Genomic DNA, 26246 nt, shown 5'->3' with positions numbered 1-26246 from the left:
CTTCTTAACAGGTATTTTGGCCCACTCCTCATGAACAAACTGCTCCAGTTGTTTTGGGTTTGAAGGGTGCCTTTTCCAAATGGCCTGTTTCAGCTCCTTCCAAAGATGTTCAATAGGATTTAGGTCAGGGCTCATAGAAGGCCACTTCAGAATAGTCCAATGTTTTCCTCTTAGCCATTCTTGGGTGTTTTTAGCTGTGTGTTTTGGGTCATTATCCTGTTGCAGGACCCATGAACTGCAAATGAGACCAAGCTTTCTGACACTGGGCAGCACATTTCTCTCTAGAATCCCATGATAGTCTTGAGATTTCATTGTACCCTGTACAGATTCAAGACACCCTATAGCAAATGCAGCAAAGCATCCCCAGAACATAACAGAGCCTCCTCCATTTTTCACAGTAGGGACAGTGTTCTTTTCAAGATAGGCTTAATTTTTTCACCTGTGAACATAGAGCTGATGTGCCTTGCCAAAAACTTTGATTTTTGTCTTATCTGTCCTAGGACATTCCCCCAGAATCTTTGTGGCTTGTCAACATGTAGTTTGGAAAATTACAGTCTTTTTTTTTATTATTTGTTTTCAACAATAGTGTCCTCCTTGGTTGCCTTCCATGAAGTTCCTTGAGCTTGAAGTTCACCTTTACTCTCTTTGGCTGAGGCCCCACGTTGCAGAAACACAGCTTCTTTTGTTGCAGACTTTGCTGTGCTTTTTGAGCCAAAGCCAAAAATGGCTACAGAAGGAATAGAGAATATATAGGAAGCTATTATATATTTCTCCCTTCTGCTCAAGCCACTTCTAGGTTTTGGCTAAAAAAAAAAAACCAAAAAAAATCCGTAACATGGGGCCTTAGCCTTTAGAAGTTTTTCTGGGGTATTTTGGTCAGGATTTTGAGGCAAATTCGGACTCAAAATGATGGCTCCCATTGAAATCAATGGGAGCTGTTCAGTTCTTTTTCTCCAGGAGCCAGAACAAATGACGACATGCTCATTCTTTAGGCAGATTCGCCTCGCAAATAGAGTATCCAGCAGAAGAACTGTAGTGCCTGTGAAAAGCTGGCCTAAGAGTTATTAATATATGAGGTGCCTGGAGGCAGTAATTAAGTCAACTATGGTGGTCCTTAAAGGATTATGCTGTTGATCGCCATTTCTACACAGGCAGAGACATGATATCCATACTAGTAAAATTACCAACTTGATATCCAGCTCACCCTTGTATCGTCATCATCGTCCTGGGATGCACGGAAACAGGCGGACTTTAGCATGCCATGAGGAAGGAACTTACCATGTTCCGAAACGCGTAGCTGTGTTATACTTTGCATCTGCTTCAACTCCCCGTGGATAGGATGTGATCATTTTATGGATAAAAAATAAAAGTTACATTTTATTATACATCGCCTGGTTGACACTGGACTTCACTTTTTTCATCTATGATATCCATACGTTACACGGCCATGCTGCAGCTCAGTCTATTTGAAGTGAATGGGGATGAGCTTCATTACTAAGCACAGCCTCTAAACAGTGTACAGAGCTGTGCTTAGTAAGTAGTGAAGAGAGCAATATCGTAGTCCTAGATAATCCCTTTAATTAGCACCTTTATGTAACTGTAGGGTGAGGCCACACAAAGTAGGACTGATCTAGGATACGTTCAGCACAGGTTACTAAATAATTGTATAATGAATGCCTGATCTTACCAGAAAACAGCGGTTTCACTCACAAAACTGCTGCAGACATGACAAGCTGTGTGACTTCTGGGTGATACAACAGTTATCTAAATATAAACACTGTGCAGTACTCACATGAGTAAGCCTACATTTACACACCTGAATAATAGTCATGTAATGTCTGAACATTATATGGCAGCATTAAATTCAATGTATGTGAATATGGCTATTCACATGTCTGTTTCACGGACCATGAAACAATAGAACGCGTGCTCAAGCTTCTCTCCATACACTGAAAATAAATTGTATTTTTTAATGCTTTTATTTAAAGGAAGTCTGTTACCATGGTGAAGTCTATAATACCAGCGACTCAGTTACTTAGGTCATGCTCACCTCAATGTAAAACACTTTTCTTCTATGACAATTTGTGCCTTTGTTGCTAAGTGACTGCTTAATTTCACAATATACAAATGAGCAATCTGAAGCAAAGAGGGCATCTCCATTGCACCAAACTGTTATGCTTCACACTTCTGATGCAAATGTAATAACAGAAGGGCAGGTGAGATTTCAGCATAGGTTCCTGGCTTTGGGAGGAAGGAGTGAGATAACTTCAGTGGCGGTGACAGAAGGAGGGAGGGGCACCGTTCTCTTACCATTCGGGTCCTTTTTCTTGTCTTGTTTCTCCTGTTTCTTTTCCGTGGGTTTCCGGGGTCAGGTCGAGGACCATGTGAGAGGGGTGAGAGCAGCTGCCGAAGCCCAGGATCTTGGTTTTTTCGGGCAGTTCTTGTAGACAGGGGCTGCTTCCCCACTGAGATTGCAGGCCTTCCTTGTGGGGCAATCCTTGGTCTCGTGACCAACCACACAACAATTCCTGCAGGCGTCCTCCTTACAATCCTTCACCTTGTGCCCTTGATTTCACATCTACAGAAGTTAGGCATATCTGGGTAGTAGATGAGGCCGTAAGAGTTGCCCAGAGAAAAAGACTGAGGTATCCGAGACAGTCGGACAATGTGAAATCTCTCTGCAGCTTGACAACCCTCGACCACTTGCTCGTCCAAAAGCCAAGTTTGTTACAGATGTGTGAGGGCTCCTTTCCTGGGGTGTGCGGGTTACTCATGGATATCGTGATCTTTCATCTCGCTGGACGGGGTAATTGCCCAGGAAATTCTGCTAGTGGAAAAAAAAACTAGCGGAACCCATTGAAATCAATGGGAGGTTTTTTTTTTTTTTTTTTTTTTTTTTGAGTGTGGAAAATTCCACACCAAATTCCTCACCATTTTCCTCCGTGTGAATGGACCCTTAGGGTCAGTTCACACGTGAACTGCCCGCGTGGGTTTTGACACAGAGAGACGAGGCGAGCCGCGTCTCTCTCGTCAAAACCCGCCTGCCGCGACCATTGCGGTTGCGGCTTTCCCCTCTGCTGTTGGCTCAAATGAATGAGCCGACATAGGAGGGAGCTGCCGGGGGGCGTCTGAAGATAGGACATGTCCTTTCTTTTCTCTGCTAGCAGCAGCCCGCCGCTAGCGGAAAAAAAAAGCCCGGTGGTCTACATAGACCACCATTGTAAAGGGGCGGATTTTGAAGCGAAATCCGCTGTCAAAATCCACCCCTTTGCCCACATGTGAACTAGCCCTTAGACTCCACAGCAATGTGGCCTCAAGAACTGTTATGTATGCAGCCTAGATTTGTCGTCATCATGGAGCAGAGGAAGAAGGGTAACCATGAACCAATCTTTGGTGGAGGTTTTTTGTATTGCTAGTCATATTGGGGTACTTAGTATAGAATTTTTGTTTTTGGATAAAGATTTTCTGAAAAAGTCAGAACCTAAAAAATGTAGGAGGTGCATTAACTGTGCCAAGCCCTTACAAGAATGTTATAAAAAAAACATGTTGGGAATGCTTGGCAAAATTAAATATGATGAAACTCCTTTTAGGTCTGAATTGAGGCCCTTGATTAGAGATGAAGTGAAAAGCTATTTTATCCTTGTTGCGGCCACCGGATAGTACATCTGAGCCTCCGGTTAAAAGACTACAGCTGGTTTCTGATTTCCCTCTTTGGGGGTATGTTCACATGGGAGTTTTTTTTCATGCTGAAAAAATCTGCTTCAGAAATTAAACTTTTTTTGATAGGTTTTTTTTTTTTTTTTTTTATACATGATGCCAGCTTTACGAGCGTTCCCATTGAAGTGAATGGGAAGTGTTTAGAAGCGCTCGCGTGTACGGCTTGGAATGAGCCGAGCGCTTACGCCGTGTGAAGGGGCCCTAACGCCATTTCCATAGACTCAGACTTTGAAGAAGCTGGAAACTCAGAAGACAGTGAAGCCATGAAAGTGTCTCATGCCTTGAATACCTTTCTGATTTGAAATTGGCTCCAATCAGAGAAGCCCCATCAGAAACATAGGTGAGAGGAAGGAACAAGCTACAGCCTATGCAGAAGATTTTCAGCCAGCTTGTTCAAACTTCCCAGCTGGTGATAACACGGAGCAGAAGAGACCCCAGGAAGGACCCACTACCAGAAAAACTTCGTATCTTCCTTCTACAGGCCAGGAAAAACAACTGGAAGTAAAGGGGTGGCTACGAAAGATTTAAAAAACCCAGTTAAAGTGTCCTGTCAGAGGAAAGAGGCAGACTTTTCAAGGGTGCAGTTGAAGGGGTAAAAATAAAAATATTGCAGTGTAGTCACATGAAGTGTTCTTCAGTAGAACATTGAAATAGCATTTTTCATAGGCAAATTTAAGCTACTCTGTAGGTATAAATAGAAAGCAATATCTGGTAGATATCAAAATCTTTATTTCACACATTAAACAAAAACAAAGAAATCAAAACTTAGACAAACTACATGAAATACACTTATATCTTCAAGGTACATCAACCTGAGAAAAGTATTCACAGTATAAAACAGTGAAGTATCACCAAGCAAGGTGCATTTGAAACAGGAGGTAGAAATCTAACCTTTCTAGTAAAATGCAGCATTTAAAGAAATTGTCTCTAACTTCTGTGCAAGACAGTGAGCACAAAGGTATTCTATAACATTAGTTCTCTTTCCGATCTCCAAACATGTTACTGAAATGGAACCATTTTGAGAAACGATCCTGTGTACGTTATTTTTATGGCACCCCCTGTGTTCCTTGACCCCTCCCCATTCCCAGTTTAGAACATCCACATAATTTTTCTAGTCCCCGTGATCACACATGATTATTAGCTTATTCAGACCTCCACACTGCTTCTTATACAGCAGGTGGAAAGATTCCTGCTTCTGCAGGCTACACAGAGAATCAGTGCACTATATCAAAAGGTAACCAGGGGGTGTTTTTTTAAAATATCTATTTAAAGGTGGTGTTCCACAATTAGTGAAATTCTATTAAAGAACTGGGCTAAAAAAAAAAAAAAGCACTTAAAACACACAAATCCTGAAAAATCTTCCAAACCAAGGCCTGAAAGGCCCACGGGTAGTGTTAGAAACATGTTTCAGGACATCACCAAATGATATTTGGTTAGAAGTTTGTAAAACTTCACATAGGCAGGCTAAGTGATGATCTTGAGTCTGGTCCAGATTTGAGGGATCTATGCAAACTTAAAAATTGGACCAAAATGAATAGGATTATTCAGTATACAGCATTTATGGCTACATAGCCAAGACACATGTAAACAATTAAACACAATACATATTGCAAGAAAACGCAGCAGTGCACAGAAGTAAACTGAGCAACAGTGTTAAACAAATTGCTACACTTAGAACACCAGGTAGGTAGCTCTTCTTACATCTGAAGATAAAAATCAAGATTGTTCTTCAGTTGTGCAAATACGCATTAATAATGCAGCAGTGTCAGGATTAATCCAGCCTTAAATGACAGTCCTTGTCCATCATGTCATATAGCGGGTTATTGCTCTAAGGCCATATAGCAGAGCAGCTTGTAGTCTGGCTTCAAGTAAAAGTAAGTTCAAGTGGACCTACAATAAGATAGGAAACCGTTAAACACAAAAAAAAACACTACAGAGGATAATAAATTTATTTACTAAAAATTATTAACACCCACATTACAGGACTTTTTAGCCCATTCCCCCAACTCTTTGCATCTGTTAGGCACTGCTCAAGGCACAATTGCATGAAATTCGTTTTGGAGCCCAGTTTGCTAATTAGGCTCCCAAGTAGGTGGTGTCAGGCAGGACCAGGTAAGCAGGGTGCGATTTAGAGAAGCTGCTGACAACTGCTGCATCTGGGTAATATCACTAGTCTAGCTGCAGTGATTTACTCAGGGACACTGGGGACTAGAGAAAGTTAGAAGGGCATCAGAATCATTAGCACAGCACCTATTAAAGAATGGAGAATTGGATTTTGTTGTAGTGGTGAAATGTCCAAAATCACCAACTGAGCAGTACCAGGTGGGGTTAACGTATTCAGGAAATAATGAATATATATATATATATATATATATATATATATATATATATATATATATATATATATATATATTCTTCTCCAGGAGGAATAAAAGGTCAATGCACAGTTCCAAACAATGCTCCAGTTTTAATACAGTGTTTCTCCTAAAATAAGACCAGGCTAAGGTTCATTTTTGGGACAGGTCTTATTTTTCAGGCACCGGAGCAAATCAGAATCTTTTCTGATTTGCTCCAAACTAATCTTGTGAAATAGTTAGCACTAACTACCATAACTTGCATTAACATTTGATGGTGCAGTCAGTGGCTCTTAAATAAACTTACTTTTATATATTACTTTAGAACTCCAAAAGTCAAACTTAAAAAACCTTATTCCATATTGTCATAATGGAGATTGTGTGGCAGTAGCACTGTGCCCTCCCTAAGGGGGAGGTGCTGTAGTGGATTGACAATCTTTGGGAGCAAGCAGAGGTGTGACCTGACATCTGGTAGGTAGGCAAGCCCACAGCATACTAGTGGCTGGAAGGTAGGAGGAGGGATTCTGGAGCAGGGGAGTGAATTTAGCCCTGCCGTGGTGGGGCACTTGTCATGGATGGTTGGGAGCTACAATATGCCTACTCTGTGACATCATGGGACAACCTAGCGCTGACTGGACTAGGGCTTTATTTTAAGCCTATGCCAAAAACCCTAAAAAACAAATCAAAATAGGGCTTATTTTTGGAAAGAGTCTTTAGTGTTTTTTTTTTTTTTTTTACTCCAAGCAGATCCCTTGGGAAATGACTAGTCTTTAACAATATAAAGTAAAATATATTTGAAGAGATCTGTTTCTTTCTCTATCTTCAATCTGACTGCTTGTTTATGTTCTTCAGACTCGGCTCAGACACTGTCTGCATTACTTCCGGCACTCAGCAAGACTATCTGCTGGAAATGGAAGATACTCTGGTGGATTAACCACCTCAGATGCAGTGATAAATCGCGATCACGGCATCCAGAGGAAAGACTGCCCACAACTCAGATCCCTGCAATGAGATTGTCAGGGTCAGATGGGTTGGCATGGCAACCAGATAGAGCCACTGCTTCCTGACTACTGCTTCATATAACACACAGTAACCTCACGTGCAATGCGCCACAATACAATGTATTGTGGTACTTTACACTGGGAATTAGAGGTCCCAGGTTCAAGTACTTGTGGGATAGGTAAATGTTAACAGATTTTAAAACTCAATTTACCGTATTTTCCGGACTATAAGGCGCACATAAAATACTAGAATTTTCTCAGAAATTGCAAGTGCGCCTTATAGTCCAGTGCGCCTTATATATGGATCTGTCCTACCTCTAATGAGAGTTGCAGAAACTCAATTTGAAGCTGTCTCTTCCCCAATACAACTGGTTGGGTCCCGGTCGTGCTGTCGCTGGTCTCTCCACCACGCTGAAGTGACCGCTGTGTGACTGCTGCACTCTGTGGCACGATGTTAGGACAGCGTCCGGCCATGTTGGCTGCTGGCCACGCCCCCTCGCTGCCTTAAGTGTTCTTCACAGCAGTCTGTTGTGTGGGCAGGGCCTGGGCCGCAGCCCCGCCTAGTTTGCGTCACACTGGAGAGCTGGGAGCGCATCATCCCCCGGAGCTGCTGCTGCTTCTGTCCCCTGTGTCTCACACATAACAGAAGCAGTAGCAGCTCTGGGGGATGTTGCCTTCCCCGCTCTCCAGGCAGCCGCGGGCAGGAGGTCTGTGGGGGTCTGTGCTGAGGGCACCGGCATTACTGGCAGTGGTGTTGGCTCTGAGCTGGGTGCCCGGGCAGTGCTATGAGCCAATCAGAACGTCTGCATCAGAGCAGGCCCCGCCCCTAAGACGTGTTAAGCCCCGCCCAGTTTTGGTAAACTTGTGGGCCCCGCTCACACAGCAGCCCAAGCCTCTGCCCACACAGTAGATAATTTTAAAATGGTCAATTTATAAGTAGCTCAACCCCTATACAAGTGTGAGCACCCCTGCTGTAAATGGTTTGAGCACTACGGCCACCGTATACAGAAGCTGTGATATGTACAGCTCTGTGTGCAGCAGCCCAGTGACATAACTGTGCTTCATTCAATATCCAATGTACAGCGTCTTATAATTCAGCACATCTTATAATCTGGTGCATCCTATAATCGCACCCTATATGGTGCGCCTTATAGTCCGGTGCACCTTATATATGAACCTAGATGCCTTAGCAGGCATTTTTTGCAGGTGCGCCTTATAGTCCGAAAAATACGGTACATTTAAAAGTCAAAGGTAAACAAGGTAAACAGCATGTACAGTGAAGGCTGTAAAAGAGGAAAAAAAAAAATAGGAGTGACAGCAGCAATTATTTGGGCATCTTCTAATCCCCCCGCCCCGCTTCATAAACTAATATGGAGAAAGTAATGCCTGAAAAGTGAAGAAAACATTTCTTTAAGGTATTACAAAAGTCTCATATTGACTTGTACTATTCCTTTAGGAAAATATAGGTTTATAACTGAGGTAATGCTTTAACAGCAAAAAAATGCAAAAGGCCATGTTTTGGGTCTATTTAGGAGTTAACAACAACTGTTAATCTGTCATTGAGGGGTTAAAGGTTACCACAATACATACCAGATAATCAGAACCAGATTGTTCTACTTTCATCTGGAAATGTAGCTATGTAACTGAGGAAATTAAAACAAAAAAACGCAGCAATCTTATTAATTCGTTACCTTTTCTGAATGCTTGAATTGCCTCCAAAAGTCATTATACAATTGGCGTGTCACTCTCTCCGGGTGACAAGTCACAGTTTTCATATAAACTTTCAAGCTCCTCTCCAGTAGCTGATTCACTTCACCGTAGTCATAGTCATCATATCTAGTAGCAGAGTACATTGAAACCGATTAGGACCAGTTTCAATAGTAATAACATAGCATAGTAATAGCAGTAACATTTTTTTAAACAACCCATTTAAATCCTTACCTTATCCCATAAATGCACTGGATATAGTTCCAAATGGCTCTACGCAATTTGAAGGTGTCTACTTCATGGTGTGAGGCAATGGTATGATATGTCAAGTTATAAGCCACTTGGAACTTTTCATCCAGCAGCTGACCAACCTCTGGATACAACCTATGCAATAAAGAGTATCCATGGTCTTCCCATGTGTAATCCTACAAAAAAAATTAAAATAAAAAAAAATGTTAACCATGAAAGTCAAATTCAAGTACAAGTAAACACCTTGTTATCCAGGAGTCAGAGAACATGTGTCTGAAGCTGCCACTACCCACTTGTAGGCAGGAATACTATATACTGTAGTAAAGGTTGTCCTAAGCTCCTATTATACGATGGCCACTCCATTGCAATGCTGCAGCAAAATTTGCATGAAGGACAGTTTAAGGTCATACAGACGAAAGGTTTCCAATGGCATCATGGATTCATATCATGAGACATTGGTTTTCCAAACATCCTAACAAATCCACTTCATTTAAAACTGATCATTTAGAATTAATTCTACATAGCATTAATTCTTACAACAACACAACCCTGTTAAGTAAATGGTTTTTATGATTAAGCGTCCAATGTTGGAGGCCCAAACACCAGGTCTCCCAGTGAGGAGGGCAGGACACCAAATGCCCCACTAAAGCTTCCTTTTGAATAGAGCTGACAGGACTACTCTCCAGTAGCGCCCGCAGTCCCATTGAAATTAATGGAGGCTTTAGGCTGGGGGAACCTGGTGGTCCAGTGTATAGGGAATATGTGCATAAGTTCACAACAGCACAATCCCTTTAAGACTAGAGCCACAAGGTATGCAGTTCCAGCAGGGTAGTTGACACAAACTTGCCTGTGGCCAATTTAACTTTATCTACAGTACTGAGAATTGCCCATGTATTTCACATAATACAATTAGTCTGCCTGAAATACCAGGTTTAGGCAAGAAAAAAAATATTTCATACTAATTTAACATTCCCTGGTGGTCAAATGGTCAGTATCACTAACAGTTAATAACCCCCATTATATTCCCTAGTATACTAACTGTTAAGGTGCATATACAGACCATTCATGGCCTCCACATGATATGTCCTATTGAGGCCTCAACACACACTAATGGGATATTAGTGCCCCCACACAGTATAATGCCCATTAGTGGCCTCCAAATGTTATAGTGAACCAACAGTGTCCCCTATAATTTTCCTTAGTGCCCCCACAGTATAACCATCCTTTGTACCCCCAAAGAACTGAGATTGTGGTGGGGAGAACCTGTCTTTTTGGAGACACGTTTACAATAGCAGCAGCAGGGGGGCTGCCTACACAAGATCGTAACCACATTACTCCTGTGTAGGCAGCAGGGATGACTGCCGATTCCCACTTCATTGTTCTGTATCAGGGCTAAAACGGACTAGTTGGGAGATTAGTGCTTTCCCACCTCCATATGGTGCCGTCAAGACAAAGGAAAGGTTTCGGGCAGCCACAGTCAAGGTTTGGAGCACATCGGCTAGATGAATATCCATGCAAGGAGAAGGAAGCTTCCCTCTACTGTCCAGCACTGATCTGATCAATTGGAATTGAGCAGAGAAGAAAAACTGTGCAGCCTCATCGACCGGGAGAAATGCATTCAGGGGTGTCTGGCAGTTCTGGACCTCTTACTTTGGACTAAGATGCAGATCAAGACAGTTGATAAACTGTCTTAGGTCATCAAGTGAAAATCAGTGGGGGAGGGGAGAAGAGTTCTTTTTTTTTTAAGCTATAACACCTGAATCAATGAAAAGCAATATTAAGTAACAGCACACCATAAGCACAAGTGCTACATCACAGAGTGAGGCCTATTTATAGCTCAGCCCTATTCACGTGTATATTAACTGCTTGGTGTTGCAACTGTCCCATTCAGCACATGCGACTACTTCAGAAGAGGACTGCAGGCAGTTTACGCAAAACACTGGTCACAAGGGAGTGGATGTGGCATGTGGGTTGTACCTTTAACTTATGAGTCTCCAAAAACCCCTTTAAAACAGAACAAAAATGGTTAGTGCTTAGGTTTTAAATCCCCAACATAATTATTGCCACACTTTTAGCTGTAGATATCAATCTTTGCAATGCAATGTATGAAAAAAAAAAAAAACTGCAGCCAAGTGGCATAAAAAAATTAAATCTAGCAAAAAGGGCTGAGGCCCCATGTTGTGGAAATGCAGCTTTTTTGTTGCAGATTTTGCAGAGGTTTTTTGAGCCAAAACCAGGAATGGATCAAGCAAAAGGTAGAAGTACTTCCTATATACTCTCCATTCCTTTAGTAGCCACTCTTCATTTTGCCTCGAAAGACCACAGCAAAATCTGCAAAAAAAAAGCTGCATTTCTGCAACGTGCGGCTTCAGTCTAAATCTTGGATTTTTGTTGTTGCTTACAGAAGAACATATGTAAGTTTATACTGATGGTTTTAGCATAATTCTATTGTCTTAAGATATAACTCACATGAGCACGGAATGTAGGAGGAGCCTGCTCCCCCCTTCGGGTGAAGTCAATGTAGCCAAAATCTGGATCATCCAAGAAAGGGAGTACACTTGGGGAGCACACAGAATGAACCACATCACCTGTCAAGCATAAAGTATTAGACCAAGTATTTTGAGGCATATGTACAGATCTATCAATTTAGGGTTAAGGAAAAAAAAAAAAGTTAAAAGCCAATCTACATACCATTAGAAGTTACCATGACACATTCTCTCTTCTCCTGCTCAAATCTGGTCTCCATCTCTTCTTCACTTGCCTCGTGCCACTGCTCATCCAGTTTCCTCATCTGGGCCATGACACGCTCCGCTTCTTGTGGAGTGTAGTTTCCCTGTGTACACAGTGAGCAAGTTTGGAGAGTTACATAAAGCCACAGTTGTATTGTCTGCATTTGCCTTGTGAAGGCTCCCTGGGCCTCTTAGCATTGATCTTTTGCAGGTTACTCTATGTAGCCTGCAAAAGAAATGACAATTTTTTGCAATGCATTTGTAATTTTTCAGGCGTTAGAGAAATTGCACCTACATTTTGTTACATAATTTCTCCTGAACACAACAATGCTCCATATGTGCTGGTACACCAATGTACGAGTACATGGCAGTGCTTGGAGCAGAAAGTGCTAATTGCTGGAATATGGAATACTTTCCAGGCACCATTTTCCATCTGCAGGTGCCAAAACAGTGGAAACCTTCAAAATGTGACCCATTTTGTAGACTAGACCCCTCAAGGAATTTATCAAGGAGTTTAGTGAGTACTTTGACCCTACAGGAATTTCACAGAATTTTTTACCATTGGGATGTGAAAATTAAAAATTACTTTTGTCACTTGGGCACCAAATTTCTCATTTTTACAAGGGGTTAAAGGGGAAAAAGCATCTATTTGTTAAGCAATTTCTCCTCAGTAAACAAATGGCCCCCGTGTGGATTTAAGCTGCTATATGGTCACACAAAGGGACCGAATATTTGGAGGGCAGAATTTGCTGTAATAGGTTCAGATATCATGTCACGTGCTGAGCACCTGCAGTGCCAGAACAGAGGAAACCAACAGTTGACCTCATTTTGGAAATTATACCCCTTAAAAAAAACCAAAAAAACCCAACATGCATCATGGGTATAAGCGAGCACTTGGGCCACAGAAGTATTACGATGGTTTCCCTGTCAATTTTTTTTTTAAAGTCTGTTAGTCCTATTAATGGAGTGATAAGTGCATCCAAATACATTTAGAAGTGAAATTATTTTGGTTTCTCAGAGCTCCTGACATGCTCTGCTTTTGTTTACGCGGTGGAACTTTCTTTTATCCTGCAACTACCATGATACATTGCTCTTCACTCAGCTGACTCACATCCTGCTCCCTCTTAACACCCCATCCCAGTTTCCCTAGCTAGCCCGCCCACTACTAGCCTTTCCTAACTAACTCAGGCCATCCCACCACCCTATCATACTTGCCCGTCTTCCTGTCCAGATCTCCTGGGCACAAGAGATCAAGTCTTTCTGCAGAGCTGGCTCTTCTTGACTTCTTCAGACCTCCCACACATGCGCAGAAGGAAGCAAAGTTCTGTGCGCAGGAGACCCGGGACAGGAAGACAGGTACGATGAGGTGGGGGGTTAGAAAATGTGCCTGGGGCAGTCATGTGACCACCTTAATGACATGGTAAATACATTTTTGATAAACTTAGAAAGTAGGCAGAGGGAGAGTGTTTAGCTTAGTTTAGAAAAAGGACTATCCATTTTACAGGGTCTCTAGTTTCTCTCCCCTACTTTCCTCCCTCCCTCTTTCCTTTGTTGTCCCTCCCCCTACCCCAAGTACATGTACTACTTTCCTTTATATGTACTCTTCATTGGCTGCTTTTACATTATTCGGTGTTCTGGCCACATGTTGTGGTGTTTTGTTTAAGTCTTTCCGTCCCATTTTTCCCCTTGTATACTTCATGAAAATTTCAATAAAGAAAACACAGTTTAATAAGATAAAATATGACTATCCCAGACAACTCCTTTAATTTTCCAAAAATTACTGCATAACAGGTTGAAAGGTAAACATGTGAAGAGAAAAGTGCTATACCAGGGCAATTATAAAAATAATCCATGGAGATGAGGTACAGTATGAAGCAATACTTCACACACAGGCCATCTGTCACACAAATGATGTCTTTCACTTTTTGTGTCTTCCCTTTCTTTGCAGAAAATGCTGCCCTGGTACAATACGGGCACCTTCAGTTCCAGAGGTACTAGGGCCCGGCACTTCCTGATTCCCAAATGGAGTCTTGATAATTTATTCATGAAATTGAAGGCAAGTTTCTGTCCTGCCTGCACTTATGTGATAGCATGTAAGCATTATACATTGCCATCACTACAATGTACATGGACAACTTTTTGTACTACACTTTTGTATAGAAAAGCATCTCAACGAGCCCAGTGATCCAGTAATACTCAGATGTACTATTTCCTTTTACATTAAGTCCTTGGCACCACGACATAATAGTATGCCCTTGTCGCTAGGGGGTTAAATCTATTAATGTTCTATTTAGTTGACAAATGGAATAAAATAAATAACTAAAAATCAGAAAATTCTGAAACAATCTGGTATTAAAATAACAGTTCTTACATTGATAGTTGCACTTTTCCATCTACACTGTCGCTAATTGTAGGTTATTTTCAAAATGCTCCTCAGCAGAGCTGGAACATTGCAATAGTGACTAAACAGCTCCATCTCCAGTTATCACTTTATAGACTACACATCCAATGGCATATGGATTAATCATATTGGTAAAACTCCAAGTGCATTAATCTCTTCCATTACACATGTAGAGAACCTTGTAAGTTTATGGCACTATATACTGTACTCACCTCACTAACTGTGAAGTCAGGGGAAGGAGGGCGCCGAATGCCTTTTCCCTCTGGGGGATAGATTCCACAACCCAGAATAAAAGAGGAAAGCGCATGAAAGTGTGTAAGCAGGGCAAGTGCATGGACCAACTCGGCAAGTGACCAGGCATGTCCACCTGGTGACTTCAGAAGACACTGAAGGAAAAAAAACCAAACAAAAAAAAAACATTACTCCAATTTATACACCGTCTTAAAACCTTATATTCTAGAGACGTAAAAATAGGTCAAGCTACTCCATATACACATGCCACACTGGAACCCTTAGAAACTTGTACTGGAATAAACTGGAAACATACCAGTCTCAGTATGGAATCTCTAAGGGTAAAATGAAGGCTAAAGCCAAGTATGATAGAGCCTATAACAATCAACTCATCCACTCACCTCAATGTGTTCTTTGGTAATCAGCCATGGCCGGTGAGCAAGATATTTATTCAGATCATTAAGCCTGCGCAATTTCAGGGGTGCAGAATTCAGGCCCTCCAACCATTGAGGATCCCCACCAGCTTGAAGAAAACTTGATGAATGGAGCGAAACTAAGTACACACAGTGGTGTCGTGCAGATGCCTGAAAGAAAAAAGTTGTTCTTATTACCATTATAACTTGGACCCTACTGTTAAAGAACATTCCATAATTGTGCAAAAATAGTACATCCATTGCTCCTCCATTGGCAGTGCACATGAGACAGATGGGATGCGAGTTTGGAAGGCAACTTACTGCTGCAGGGACCATCCACCACTACCAGTAAACCAGAAGATAACCAGTCCTCAAATCTAATTCATTCCAATGAAGTTAGTATCCCTTCAAACTAAGGGACGTAGGTGGAGTCTCAGTACTCAGATGCAGTTTTTACAACCAAAACCAGGTGTGGGTCAGACAACGTGAAAGGACAAATGGTACGTCAATTCTTGACTGTTTAGGTAATCAGGCTTCTTGATGCCATTCCCCAAGTAGGAATGGACCACTAAAGGACCACTAAACACTGTTTATACAGGGAGTGTAGCCATTTTGTTAGATGCAATCCCCCAAGCAACCAATGACCAAGAATTCTTAATACTAGATTTAACTATTGCCCTGATACTCTTTGCCTCTCTGGTGCAGCCCAGCTGAACGCACGGCCAGCACTGCTACATCTCGGCATAGGAATGCATTGACCAGCGTTGATTGGTGGAATGCCATACGAGTACAGTACAATGGGAAAAAGTCAGCTCCCGCATATCACAAGCTGACAGGGATCCCGACGTAATACAGTGACTTGGGCATGTTAGATGCCCCCAGACATGCTTCCCCTGCTGTCCCAGTTGAATTCCAGGGTGTTGGCATCATTTCCTGGGATGTCATAGTGGACTTGGTGACCCTCCTGAGTCAAATAGTATAGCCATGTCTTATTCTTTGATGACCTATTCTATTCGTCACAATTTTGAGTTTCACAATATGAACTGATTAGCTTTCATTAACTTTTTTGTGGGGTCATTGTTAAAATCTACACGAGACTGGGCCACACAGTGCTCTATAGAGTTCCTGGACTTACCTGTGGTGGTGGGACTGTAGATAAATGGCTGTGCCATTTAAGCCACAACCCTTCCATCAGAAACTACGCCCATTACTTCCTATTAAGCCAACACCTCCATGAGTTTCTCTGCAGGCCTGGAATTCTTCCAGACTAAAGCAGGGTGAACACCCCTGCCTGGACATTGCACCCCTGTGGAACATAGCTAGGGGCACTGACTCCAAACCATTGCTCGTAGAGGGAGAGGCACAAACCCTACCAGTACAACCTCTCTTATGTCATCATCAGGTAAGCCTGCCCCAAAGCATTCACATAGGTCTGTTCCTGTCCCTAGGAGAAGATCTCTCTGGGTGCTGTTGTGGGTGATGGGAAAACCTAAGTTTGCTAATGTGACCAGCAGAGTCTGCAGTATCACCGCTGGAGAAAAATTTTCTTATGTTATAATACATGAGACAAAGCAGAGATTAAAAGATTGGTTAATACCATCCCAACAAGTTTCACCCTAACATGTACATATAGGGTCAAACACATAGATCACAAAATCCTATTATGGGGTTAGCGAAATCATTACTAATGTTACAAACCATTTATGACCCAATAGGAACATTTTATAATCAGCATATCATTACTACCACTCAAATTAAACCATACACCCCTAATGAGAATCTCTCTCCAATCAGAGTAAATGCACTACCAGACAGGCGCAATTGCTTGAGCATGAGTGACATGTATATGTTCTACTTGGGCTGAAATGCAGAGAATTCAAGTTTTGATGAAACCACAGGTACTTTTTGTTTTAAATATAAAGGAGGATTACTTACCATAATGGCCACATAGTGTCTCTCTGGAAGGGACAGAGCACCATCCATACGCAAAAGCTGTTGCTGAGTCTTCCGAAAGATACGCATATATTCTGGATGAAGCCCCATTACTGCTGCAATGTTATCACTCAGAATCGGCCCTGGCAACTGTAATAAAGATAACATTTAGGAATACACAATTACACTATGTATCTAGAATACATGGGTACACATCTTTTACCTGTGACAAAGGAATATAAGCACTGGGTCCCCTGACCTTTCCTGGTCTCATCTGATCACCTGAATCCTGAAAAGTGAAACACTGGTTTAATGCCAGAAAGCTCAATATCTACCCAGCCATTAAAAAAGCAAGAATATGACTGAGGCAAACTGGATGTGTTCTTTCAGGTTCAATACTAGCTCTAGCATCAACTGGATTTGCTCGATACCATGACAGAGGAGGATTCTCTCCTCTTACGTGGATGCTAAGGACAGGAAAACCTGTAACTTTTCAGACCTCCTCCTGGCATCAGTAGTTCCTGAGCTTTAGTCAGAGAATATGCAGTATATACACTCACCGGCCACTTTATTAGGTACACCTGTCCAACTGCTCGTTAACACTTAATTTCTAATCAGCCAATCACATGGCGGCAACTCAGTGCATTTAGGCATGTAGACATGGTCAAGACAATCTCCTGCAGTTCAAACCGAGCATCAGTATGGGGAAGAAAGGTGATTTGAGTGCCTTTGAACGTGGCATGGTTGTTGGTGCCAGAAGGGCTGGTCTGAGTATTTCAGAAACTGCTGATCTACTGGGATTTTCACACACAACTATCTCTAGGGTTTACAGAGAATGGTCCGAAAAAGAAAAAACATCCAGTGAGCGGCAGTTCTGTGGGCGGAAATGCGTTGTTGATGCCAGAGGTCAGAGGAGAATGGCCAGACTGGTTCGAGCTGATAGAAAGGCAACAGTGACTCAAATAGCCACCCGTTACAACCAAGGTAGCCAGAAGAGCATCTCTGAACGCACAGTACGTCGAACTTTGAGGCAGATGGGCTACAGCAGCAGAAGACCACACCGGGTGCCACTCCTTTCAGCTAAGAACAGGAAACTGAGGCTACAATTTGCACAAGCTCATCGAAATTGGACAATTGAAGATTGGAAAAACGTTGCCTGGTCTGATGAGTCTCGATTTCTGCTGCGACATTCGGATGGTAGGGTCAGAATTTGGCGTCAACAACATGAAAGCATGGATTCATCCTGCCTTGTATCAACGGTTCAGGCTGGTGGTGGTGGTGTCATGGTGTGGGGAATATTTTCTTGGCACTCTTTGGGCCCCTTGGTACCAATTGAGCATCGTTGCAACGCCAAAGCCTACCTGAGTATTGTTGCTGACCATGTCCATCCCTTTATGACCACAATGTACCCAACATCTGATGGCTACTTTCAGCAGGATAATGCGCCATGTCATAAAGCTGGAATCATCTCAGACTGGTTTCTTGAATATGACAATGAGTTCTTATTCTTATAGTAGAGTTGGAAGGGACCTCAAGGGCCATCGGGTCCAACCCCCTGCAAGTGCAGGTTTTCCTAAATCATCCCAGCTATATGTTTATCCAGATTCCGCTTGAAGATTTCCATTGATGGAGCGCCCACCACCTCCCGTGGCAGCCTATTCCACTCTCTCACTACCCTCACTGTCAGAAAGTTTTTCCTAATGTCTAATCTGTATCTTTCCCTTTAGTTTCATCCCATTGCTTCTTGTACTTCCTTGTGCTAATGAGAATAGGGGAGATCCCTCTGCACTGTGACTACCTTTCAGATATTTGTAGACTGCTATTAAATCTCCCCTCAGCCTTCTCTTCTGCAAACTAAACAATCCCAGTTCTTTTAGCCGCTCCTCATAGGACATGGTTTGCAGACCTTCACTGTACTCCAATGGCCTCCAGATCTCAATCCAATAGAGCATCTTTGGGATGTGGTGGAACGGGAGATTCGCATCATGGATGTGCAGCCGACAAATCTGCGGCAACTGTGTGATGCCATCATGTCAATATGGACCAAACTCTCTGAGGAATGCTTCCAGCACCTTGTTGAATCTGTGCCACGAAGAATTGAGGCAATTCTGAAGGCAAAAGGGGGTCCAACCCGTTACTAGCATGGTGTACCTAATAAAGTGGCCGGTGAGTGTATAACAACACCAGTGAATAGTTGACAGAATAAGCACCCAAGAAACATTTCGGATTTTTTTTCTGCATGTGCAGAAAAATCTATCACATGGGGTGGAAATTTGATGGGGTGCTGTCATGGGATTGAGGAAATCCAATTACTGGTAATGACCAGATGGCAGCCTTACAAACTTGGTCAATGCCAACTACACAGCAGCTATGAGGTCAGAAAAGATTTATGGGTTTCCTGACCTGGGAGGAAGATCCTCCTGTGTGGGTGCAGTCATGGGAGAAGGGGGAAGCACTGTACTGTTAAATACCATGTATTGAAGTACATTACATTTCCAACCATGGAGTCAGAACAATCTGTCACATAGCTTTCCTCATCACAGCAAGTACCACAGGTGAAATGGTCTACAATTCAGCAGACTTAAGATGGGAAGACATGGTTAAGACAGTTTATTTAGTTTTCTGGTTGCTTGTAGGTAAACATATCTGAAGTAACAGATTACCGTATATACTCAAGTATAAGCTGACCTGAATATAAGCAGAGGCCCCTAATTTTACCACAAAAAACTGGGAAAATTTATTGACTTGAGTATAAGCCTAGGGGGGAAATGCAGCAGCTACTGGAAAATTTCAAAAAATAATATGGTCGGAGTTTTTGGGTGCAGTAGATGCTGGGTACTGGGGAAGGGGAGGGGGTGTTTTGGTTGTCTGTCTGCCCCTTCCCTGAGCTTGAGGACTCTTTCTTCCCCCACTTGGAATTCAGTCTGGCTGAATATAGGGTATCTGCAGTGCTCCTATTAACCCCTTCCCGACGGAACAGCAGCACTGCAGATCCCCTATATTCAGTAGACCGGGCACTGTCAGACACAGGGATACCTAATGTGTATGTGTTTCACAGTCATTTTCTATTTTTGTATGTACTCTAGGGAAAGGAGGGATTAAGAACTTTTTTTTTTATTATTATTTTTGCACTATTTTATGGGAGATTCTATACATTGATATTGTGGCTGGTCATAGACCCCCCTCACCCTCCTAAAAAAATTTTTTTTCTTTTTTTTGCTGACTCGAGTATAAGCCAAGGGTGGCCTTTTCAGCACAAAAACTGGGCTGCAAAATTCTGCTTAAACTCGAGTATATAATACGGTATATGGGTAACGAATTCACATGGTCTCAGCAGTGTCAATATACTGGCTGCTGAGTGTGCCAGGACCTCTCCTGAGACACAAAGATCTATAAAACCCTGCTTATTAAAGAGAGACCAATTTGGCTTCTATTCAATGGAGTTTCTATTAAAGTGCTGTTTGCAGTAGCACAGCAGGATGCAATATTCTGTACCAGAGTAATCTACTCTTATTAAACCTCTGCCATCAGGTGAAGGTTAGAGTCACAGTAGCTAAACAAATCCAGTATTTACCTGACTAAGATGCACCCCAGGTTTAAACAAGAAAAATTAAGAAAAGGTTTCATATGACTAACCTTCCCTGGTGGTAAAACTGAGTAGAGGGGTTAATGCCACTAACCAGTGAGGGGCCAGCATGGAGCATTATACTGTGAATAGGGTGGCACTAATGGGATGTCAATGTCTGATTAGAGGCCTCCACATGATAAAGCCAACTATTGGTGACTCGGACTATACTCCTTAATGCCACAAAATATAATTCCCAGTTAGTGCCACCTCAGAATAATGCACCCAAGTGTGCAACAGTTTAATCCAACATGTATGGTAAAGTTCATTATGCTATGGCTGCAGGATTAATGGCTAAACTTCAGTTCTCAGCAGTTTAGCAGAAATCTTAGACTGTGCAAACAATGCTTCCCGTTTTTGTGCAGTGCCATTACTTGCTGAGATCTACAAGACTAAGGCTGGTCTTACACAACCGTATTGCTTTTACGGTCCGCAAGTTGCTGATCAGCAACAGACTCCACAGATGCTCGTAAACTGCCGCACTTGCCCATAGAGTTCTATGGGCGAGTCCGTGCAGTGCTGTGAATTACGGCCATTACGGACATGTACTAAAAAGTGCGGACCTCTGTTCCGGCACGGCACACCACACAAAATATCCGGTGGTGTAAGAGGCCGCATTGAATGTAATGTGTCCGCAAATGGACCTCAATTGAAAACCCTCAATTGCGGACCATTTGCGGTCTTAAACTACGGTCGTGTAAGACCAGCCTAACATGACATCACAGGAAGTTTGGGAGGGGGCAGGGCTTAGCTATCATTTAGTCTAATGCAGGGGTGCCCAATACGTCGATCGCGATCTACTGGTAGATCGCGGGATGCAGGGATCCCCGGTGTCTCTCTGTTCACAGTGCAGGCTGAGAATCATCTCTGGACACTGGCAGGCGGGGCTGCCGCAGCCCCAGCCTGCCAGTGTCCAGAGATAACTCTCAGCCTGTAAACAGACAGACAGCGGGGATCCCTGGGCGGCCACAGAACGCCGCTGTCTTGCTCTCGCCTGCAAACTAATATAAAAATAAAATATTTATCACCCTCAACAATGTAGCATGGGGATGAGGAGTTTGGGGTTCAAAATGGTAGAATTATTTGATACTTTACTCTTCATTCAGACAGTGTTAGGCACTTCCCAAAATGGCATAATTAGAGCTATGACTCCCCCCCCCTTTTTTTTCTGACTGCAAGCACACAGCACTGTTTTGTAACCTTCAATGCATCTATTGCGCAGGCTCCCAGCTTGCACAATAGAGATGCACTGTAGGCTTCAGCGCTAAGCCAGGACTCTGGCTCTGTTACACATGCGCATACCAAAGTCAGGGAAGGAGGAGGAGCAGGGTGCATCTGTATCAGCACACAGGCAAGACCTCCTTGTCTAAGGACTCGTGTGGGTCCCTTCAGTAGTACACCCACCAACCACAATTAATCACCTATTTTTGAGGACATTTTTTGCTGTGGCATAACCTGTAATAGAAGAAATTCTCCAAACAAAAAACTCTTGTACAGGTTTGATAGTTTCCAAATATGCCTCTGTTTTTCAGTTAGAGTCCCAGCGTCATGTAAATCAACATTGTATTCCTACGCGAGTTAAAGGGGCTCTATCACTGGGAAAGTCATTTTTAACTAATCACATCCTTGCATAGCCTTTAGAAAGTCTATTCCACACCTACCTTTAGTATGTAGATTGCCTCAATGGTTTCTGAATAAGTCCGTTTTTATTCATATGCTAATTAGACTGTTGCACGATACATCGTGCACTCCTCTCCTGTTTCCTATGGGAGACTGCTGCTGCTGATGATGATGACTGCTTCCTGTTTGCCTCACACACATAGGAGATAATAGGAGAGAGGAGGCTGCTGGGAACTTCCTGAGCTGGTTGGAAGCTCATTAGCATATGAATAAAAACGGACTTATTCAGAAACCACTGAGGCAATCTACATACTAAAGGTGAGTGTGGAATAGCATTACTAAAGCCTATGCAAGCATGTGTTTAGATAAAAATGACTTTTCCCAGTGATAGAGCCCCTTTAAAGCTCTTTGGGGGCCATGCCTGGGCTTTGGTCTCAGCTCTAAATTCCCAGGAATAGCACTTTCCCACCATTTTCATATGACTAAGGCCAAGTTCACATCTGCACCAGAATCTGGTGGAGATTCAATCACAGAAACCGTTGAAAATCTCGGAAGAGAACTTTCTTCTCTGCCAGTTTTAGTTTTAAAGGGGCTCTATCAGCAAAATCATGCTGCTAGAGCCCCACATATGTGTGAATAGCCTTTAAAAAGGCTATTCAGGCACCGTAAAAGTTATATTAAACTACCCCCCCCCCCCCCCCCCCGTTTTAAAATAACCTAAAAAAGAATGTGCTCTACTTACGGATCGTGCACCCTGGGCGGGCATTCAGGGTGTGTCTTCATCTTCCTCCACGCCTCTTCTTCCTCCGACGTCCTCTGGTCCCGTCCTCCTCCGGCGCTCGCGGACACTGATAAAAAAATAGCCTGGGCGCATGCACAGTAGCATGCGGCTTCTACTACAGCTACTGCGCATGCACCCAGGCTATCACTGTCCGTTCGCGAGCGCTGGAGGAAGACGGGATCGGAGGAAGAAGAGGCGTGGAAGAAGATGAAGACACACCCTGAATGCCCGCCCAGCGTGCACCATCCGTATGTAGAGCACATTCTTTTTTAGGTTATTATTTTAGAACGGGGGATAGTTTAATATAACTTTTACGGTTCCTGAATATCCTTTCTAAAGGCTATGCACGCATATGTGGGGCTCATCAGCATGATTTTGCTGATAGAGCCCCTTTAAGCAGCATAAACTCTATAGATCCCATTATGGTCCACCAGGTATCTACCCCTGGCGGATCCCAGCAAAGATGTGAGCCTAGCCTAAAGCTGAAAACCAGACGCACATTTGGAAACTGTAGAATCACCTCTATAAATGACTGGGATTAGCTTTGGAGCCAGTGAACTGCTGAGACTTCCTCTAAGGCACCGTTCACACGGGGCACAGTATGGCATATTTTGGTCCTGATTCCGACACGGGAAGCCACGTCAGAATAGGGCCAAAATGCGCCTGCCACGATTGTCGCGGCTTCCGAAAGGCGGACGCCGGGCCCGGGGCTGAATCAGCCACAGAATCCGCTTGAAGAAAATGCAGCTCTTTTTTCTGTGAGTGGCAACATGCTACTCACAGAAAAAAGTAAGCTGGCGGTCTACATAGACCTCTATTGTGAGGGGGCGGATTACGATGTGGATTCAGCACCAAAATCCGCCCCCTCTTGCCCCGTGTGAACGAGCCCTTAGCTTCACCAGCATAATCCCATCTAACGTCATTTTTCCACATTGCCCGAAACTATCGGGTACTTGTAGTATCCACTTTCAATTGATATCAAGTAAGCCAAATCGATACTAAAAACTTCAAGTGTCCGGACACTGCATCGGGTAGAATAACACCAGACAAATGGGTCTGGCTGCAGTGGAAGACAAACTACATGTGTTCCTGTGTGAACAGCCACCAAACAGAGGAAGAGGGGCCCTCCAGTTCTACACAGCTGATGTAATCCTATGTCAGGGTTGCAAGGTAGCCCGAGGCTGTGGCTGAGGAGCCGGGACTAGTCAAGCAGTCAGCTGGACGCCCTATGGAATCACTGCCCCCTAGAGCCCCAGAGGTGGAATCCCACTCAGTTCCCAGGCTTCCAAGTTGCAAACAGCTGAGCGCACCTTAGTTACGTAGACTGGTACGTGAGCCTGAGGATTAGCATAGAGCTAGAGCAAAGGTTAGCAGCCCTTCACCTCTACTAACTAACAAGGAGCAAGGAATGAACTACACAGGGACAAGGCAGGGACTGCCCCAGCTACAGCAAGAGGACGGGTCACGGCGGATCAGCTGCCACTCACCTTCATAGTCCTGCGGGCACTGCAAAGCTGGCATCCGGGGTAACAATCCTCACGGACCCTAGAGCAAGTACAGCCTACCACCCTGATAGGGGCAACGGAGAACATAGCTGCCGGGAGAGATAGGAGGAGGGCGGCCAGGAAAGTAGCAGCATAGAGCTCAGCACACACGGCACCGCCAGTCACTACAACACTCAGCTCATCTTCCGTACTCTTCTGCTTTCTCTGAACTCTGCTTCTTGCCGAAGCGTCCTCTCGCTCTATTTATAACCTCTCAGCAGCTAGCCTCACGCGGTACTTCTCCACCAATCAGAACACAGAGAATCCCCCAGGTACGCCCCATTACCTTCGCAAGTGTTCACGGGAGTTGTAGTTTTCTTTACTCTGTGTTGCAATCTCAAGGAAGGTATGGAAAACAACTTCTATAGCCTACCCAGTACAAGTTCTTTTTCAGATCCTTCTCCGACGTGTGCAAACTATGCACGAGGGTGGATACACCTCAGTGTAAGGTTCGCAAGTGTTGACTTCAAGTCAACTGACAGGATTGCTGATTCTTGTCATACACATATATATAGTCATGGGAAGGTCATCTCGTAAAATTGTATCATTATTGTGAAGAACAACAAAGGAAAGTCTAAGGATTGTTTGCTTTATAATTCAGTTAACATTCCCCCTCCAGTTGTGTCTTCAGGGATGCCTACATAGTGAGCTATAGTAACACAACCATGCTAAACCAAAACAACCCAAGGTTCATGGTCATTTTCTTCCGTATAGCGCCCGTTTTCAGGAATTCTTACAAGGGATCTATGAAAATTGTCCAGAGATAGGACTTGTCCTAGTTTATGATGGTAAGTTAGACAAAAAGACAAAAAAAATGGTTGTGTGAAAAGTGCCACGGAAATCAATGGGGGAATTCATGAAGACTGGCGTATTCAACCATTCCGCATCATCAGCTAAAATCTACATTTGCTCCTTTCTCGTGTAGATTTCTGTCATCATTTATGCCACAAAAGTTGTGTATATGATAGTAAATCCGCCATGCCCACAGGGAAAAGTGCCGAGGGTGAGGTAAAAATTCCATTTGTGACTATTCTACCCCTCGTTTACATCTGCGTTTGTATTCCGTTCGGGGGAGTCTGCATAGTCTATGGGGTCCGTGCACTTGCAATTGCGATTGTATCCTGTCTAGGGGGTCTCCATGCAGACTCTAACTGGACAAAATACATACGCTAGTGTGAACTAGGGGGAACATCCACAAAAAAGCTGAACTTCAATGAATGCCATGATCAACATATCAAGGGATATAGAGAGCATTTTAACTAGAGATGAGCGAGTACTATTCAAAACGGCCGTTTCGAATAGCACACACCCATAGGAATGAATGGAAGTGGCTGGCATGCAGGGGGTTAAGCGGCCGGCCGCCGGCACAGTCTGGCTGCGTCCATTCATTCCTATGGGTGCGTGCTATTCGAAACGGGAGTTTCGAATAAGTACTCGTTCATCTCTAATTTTAACCCCATAGCTGTTTCACAGATTTTATTAACATTGGCATGTGAAAATTAAAAGTTACTTTTTTCTCCAATAAACTCTCCATTTAACTCCAAATTTTTCTATTTTGCAAGGGGTTAAAGTAGGAAAAACACAGCACAGTTTGTTACACAGTTTCTCCTGAACACAGAAATGGCCTATATGTGGTCATAAACTGCTGTATAGGTACACGATGGGCTCAGAACAGAAAGAGCGCTATTTGATTTTTGGAGGGGGGATTTTGCTGGAATAATTTTCAGATGCCATGTTGCATTTGCAGAGCCCCTAAAGTATCAGTACAATGGAAACCCCCCAAAAGTGACCCCATTTTAGATACTACACCTTTCAATAATTTCTCAAGGGGTATTATCATTTTGAGCCCGAGTGCTTTTGAAACTTTTAAAGATATATGCCTTTTCAGTGTCCAATATGTATGTCCATATTCCTTATTTAGCTGCGTGTTTTTATATAAGCC

The 26246-nt window shown here is 43.2% G+C and overlaps 1 protein-coding gene across 2 annotated transcripts; it reads right to left on the bottom strand.

Annotated features, from left to right (window-relative positions):
* Positions 1–4455: 4455 nt before the first annotated feature.
* On the bottom strand, positions 4456–24469 carry LOC142194967 (sestrin-2-like). 2 transcript variants are annotated; one of them, XM_075264419.1, is made up of 10 exons: positions 24248–24469; positions 16958–17023; positions 16738–16884; positions 14791–14973; positions 14371–14544; positions 11720–11861; positions 11498–11616; positions 9014–9204; positions 8764–8908; positions 4456–5607 (listed from the first exon to the last, which is right to left on the bottom strand). In XM_075264419.1, exons 1-10 carry the CDS (start codon positions 24350–24352, stop codon positions 5521–5523), a joined length of 1359 nt encoding a protein of 452 aa, XP_075120520.1. In that variant the 5' UTR covers positions 24353–24469; the 3' UTR covers positions 4456–5520. The 2 variants fall into 2 exon arrangements, with proteins under 2 accessions (XP_075120520.1, XP_075120519.1); XM_075264418.1 differs by lacking the exon at positions 16958–17023 and adding an exon at positions 11006–11032 and having other exon boundaries at positions 24248–24463.
* Positions 24470–26246: the final 1777 nt, after the last annotated feature.

The sequence above is a fragment of the Leptodactylus fuscus genome, chromosome 2 (assembly GCF_031893055.1).
Source record: "Leptodactylus fuscus isolate aLepFus1 chromosome 2, aLepFus1.hap2, whole genome shotgun sequence".
Classification (NCBI taxonomy): Eukaryota; Metazoa; Chordata; class Amphibia; order Anura; family Leptodactylidae; genus Leptodactylus; species Leptodactylus fuscus.
The sequence above is the reverse complement of the archived record's forward strand: the minus strand, read 5'-3'. Positions and strand labels throughout refer to the sequence as shown.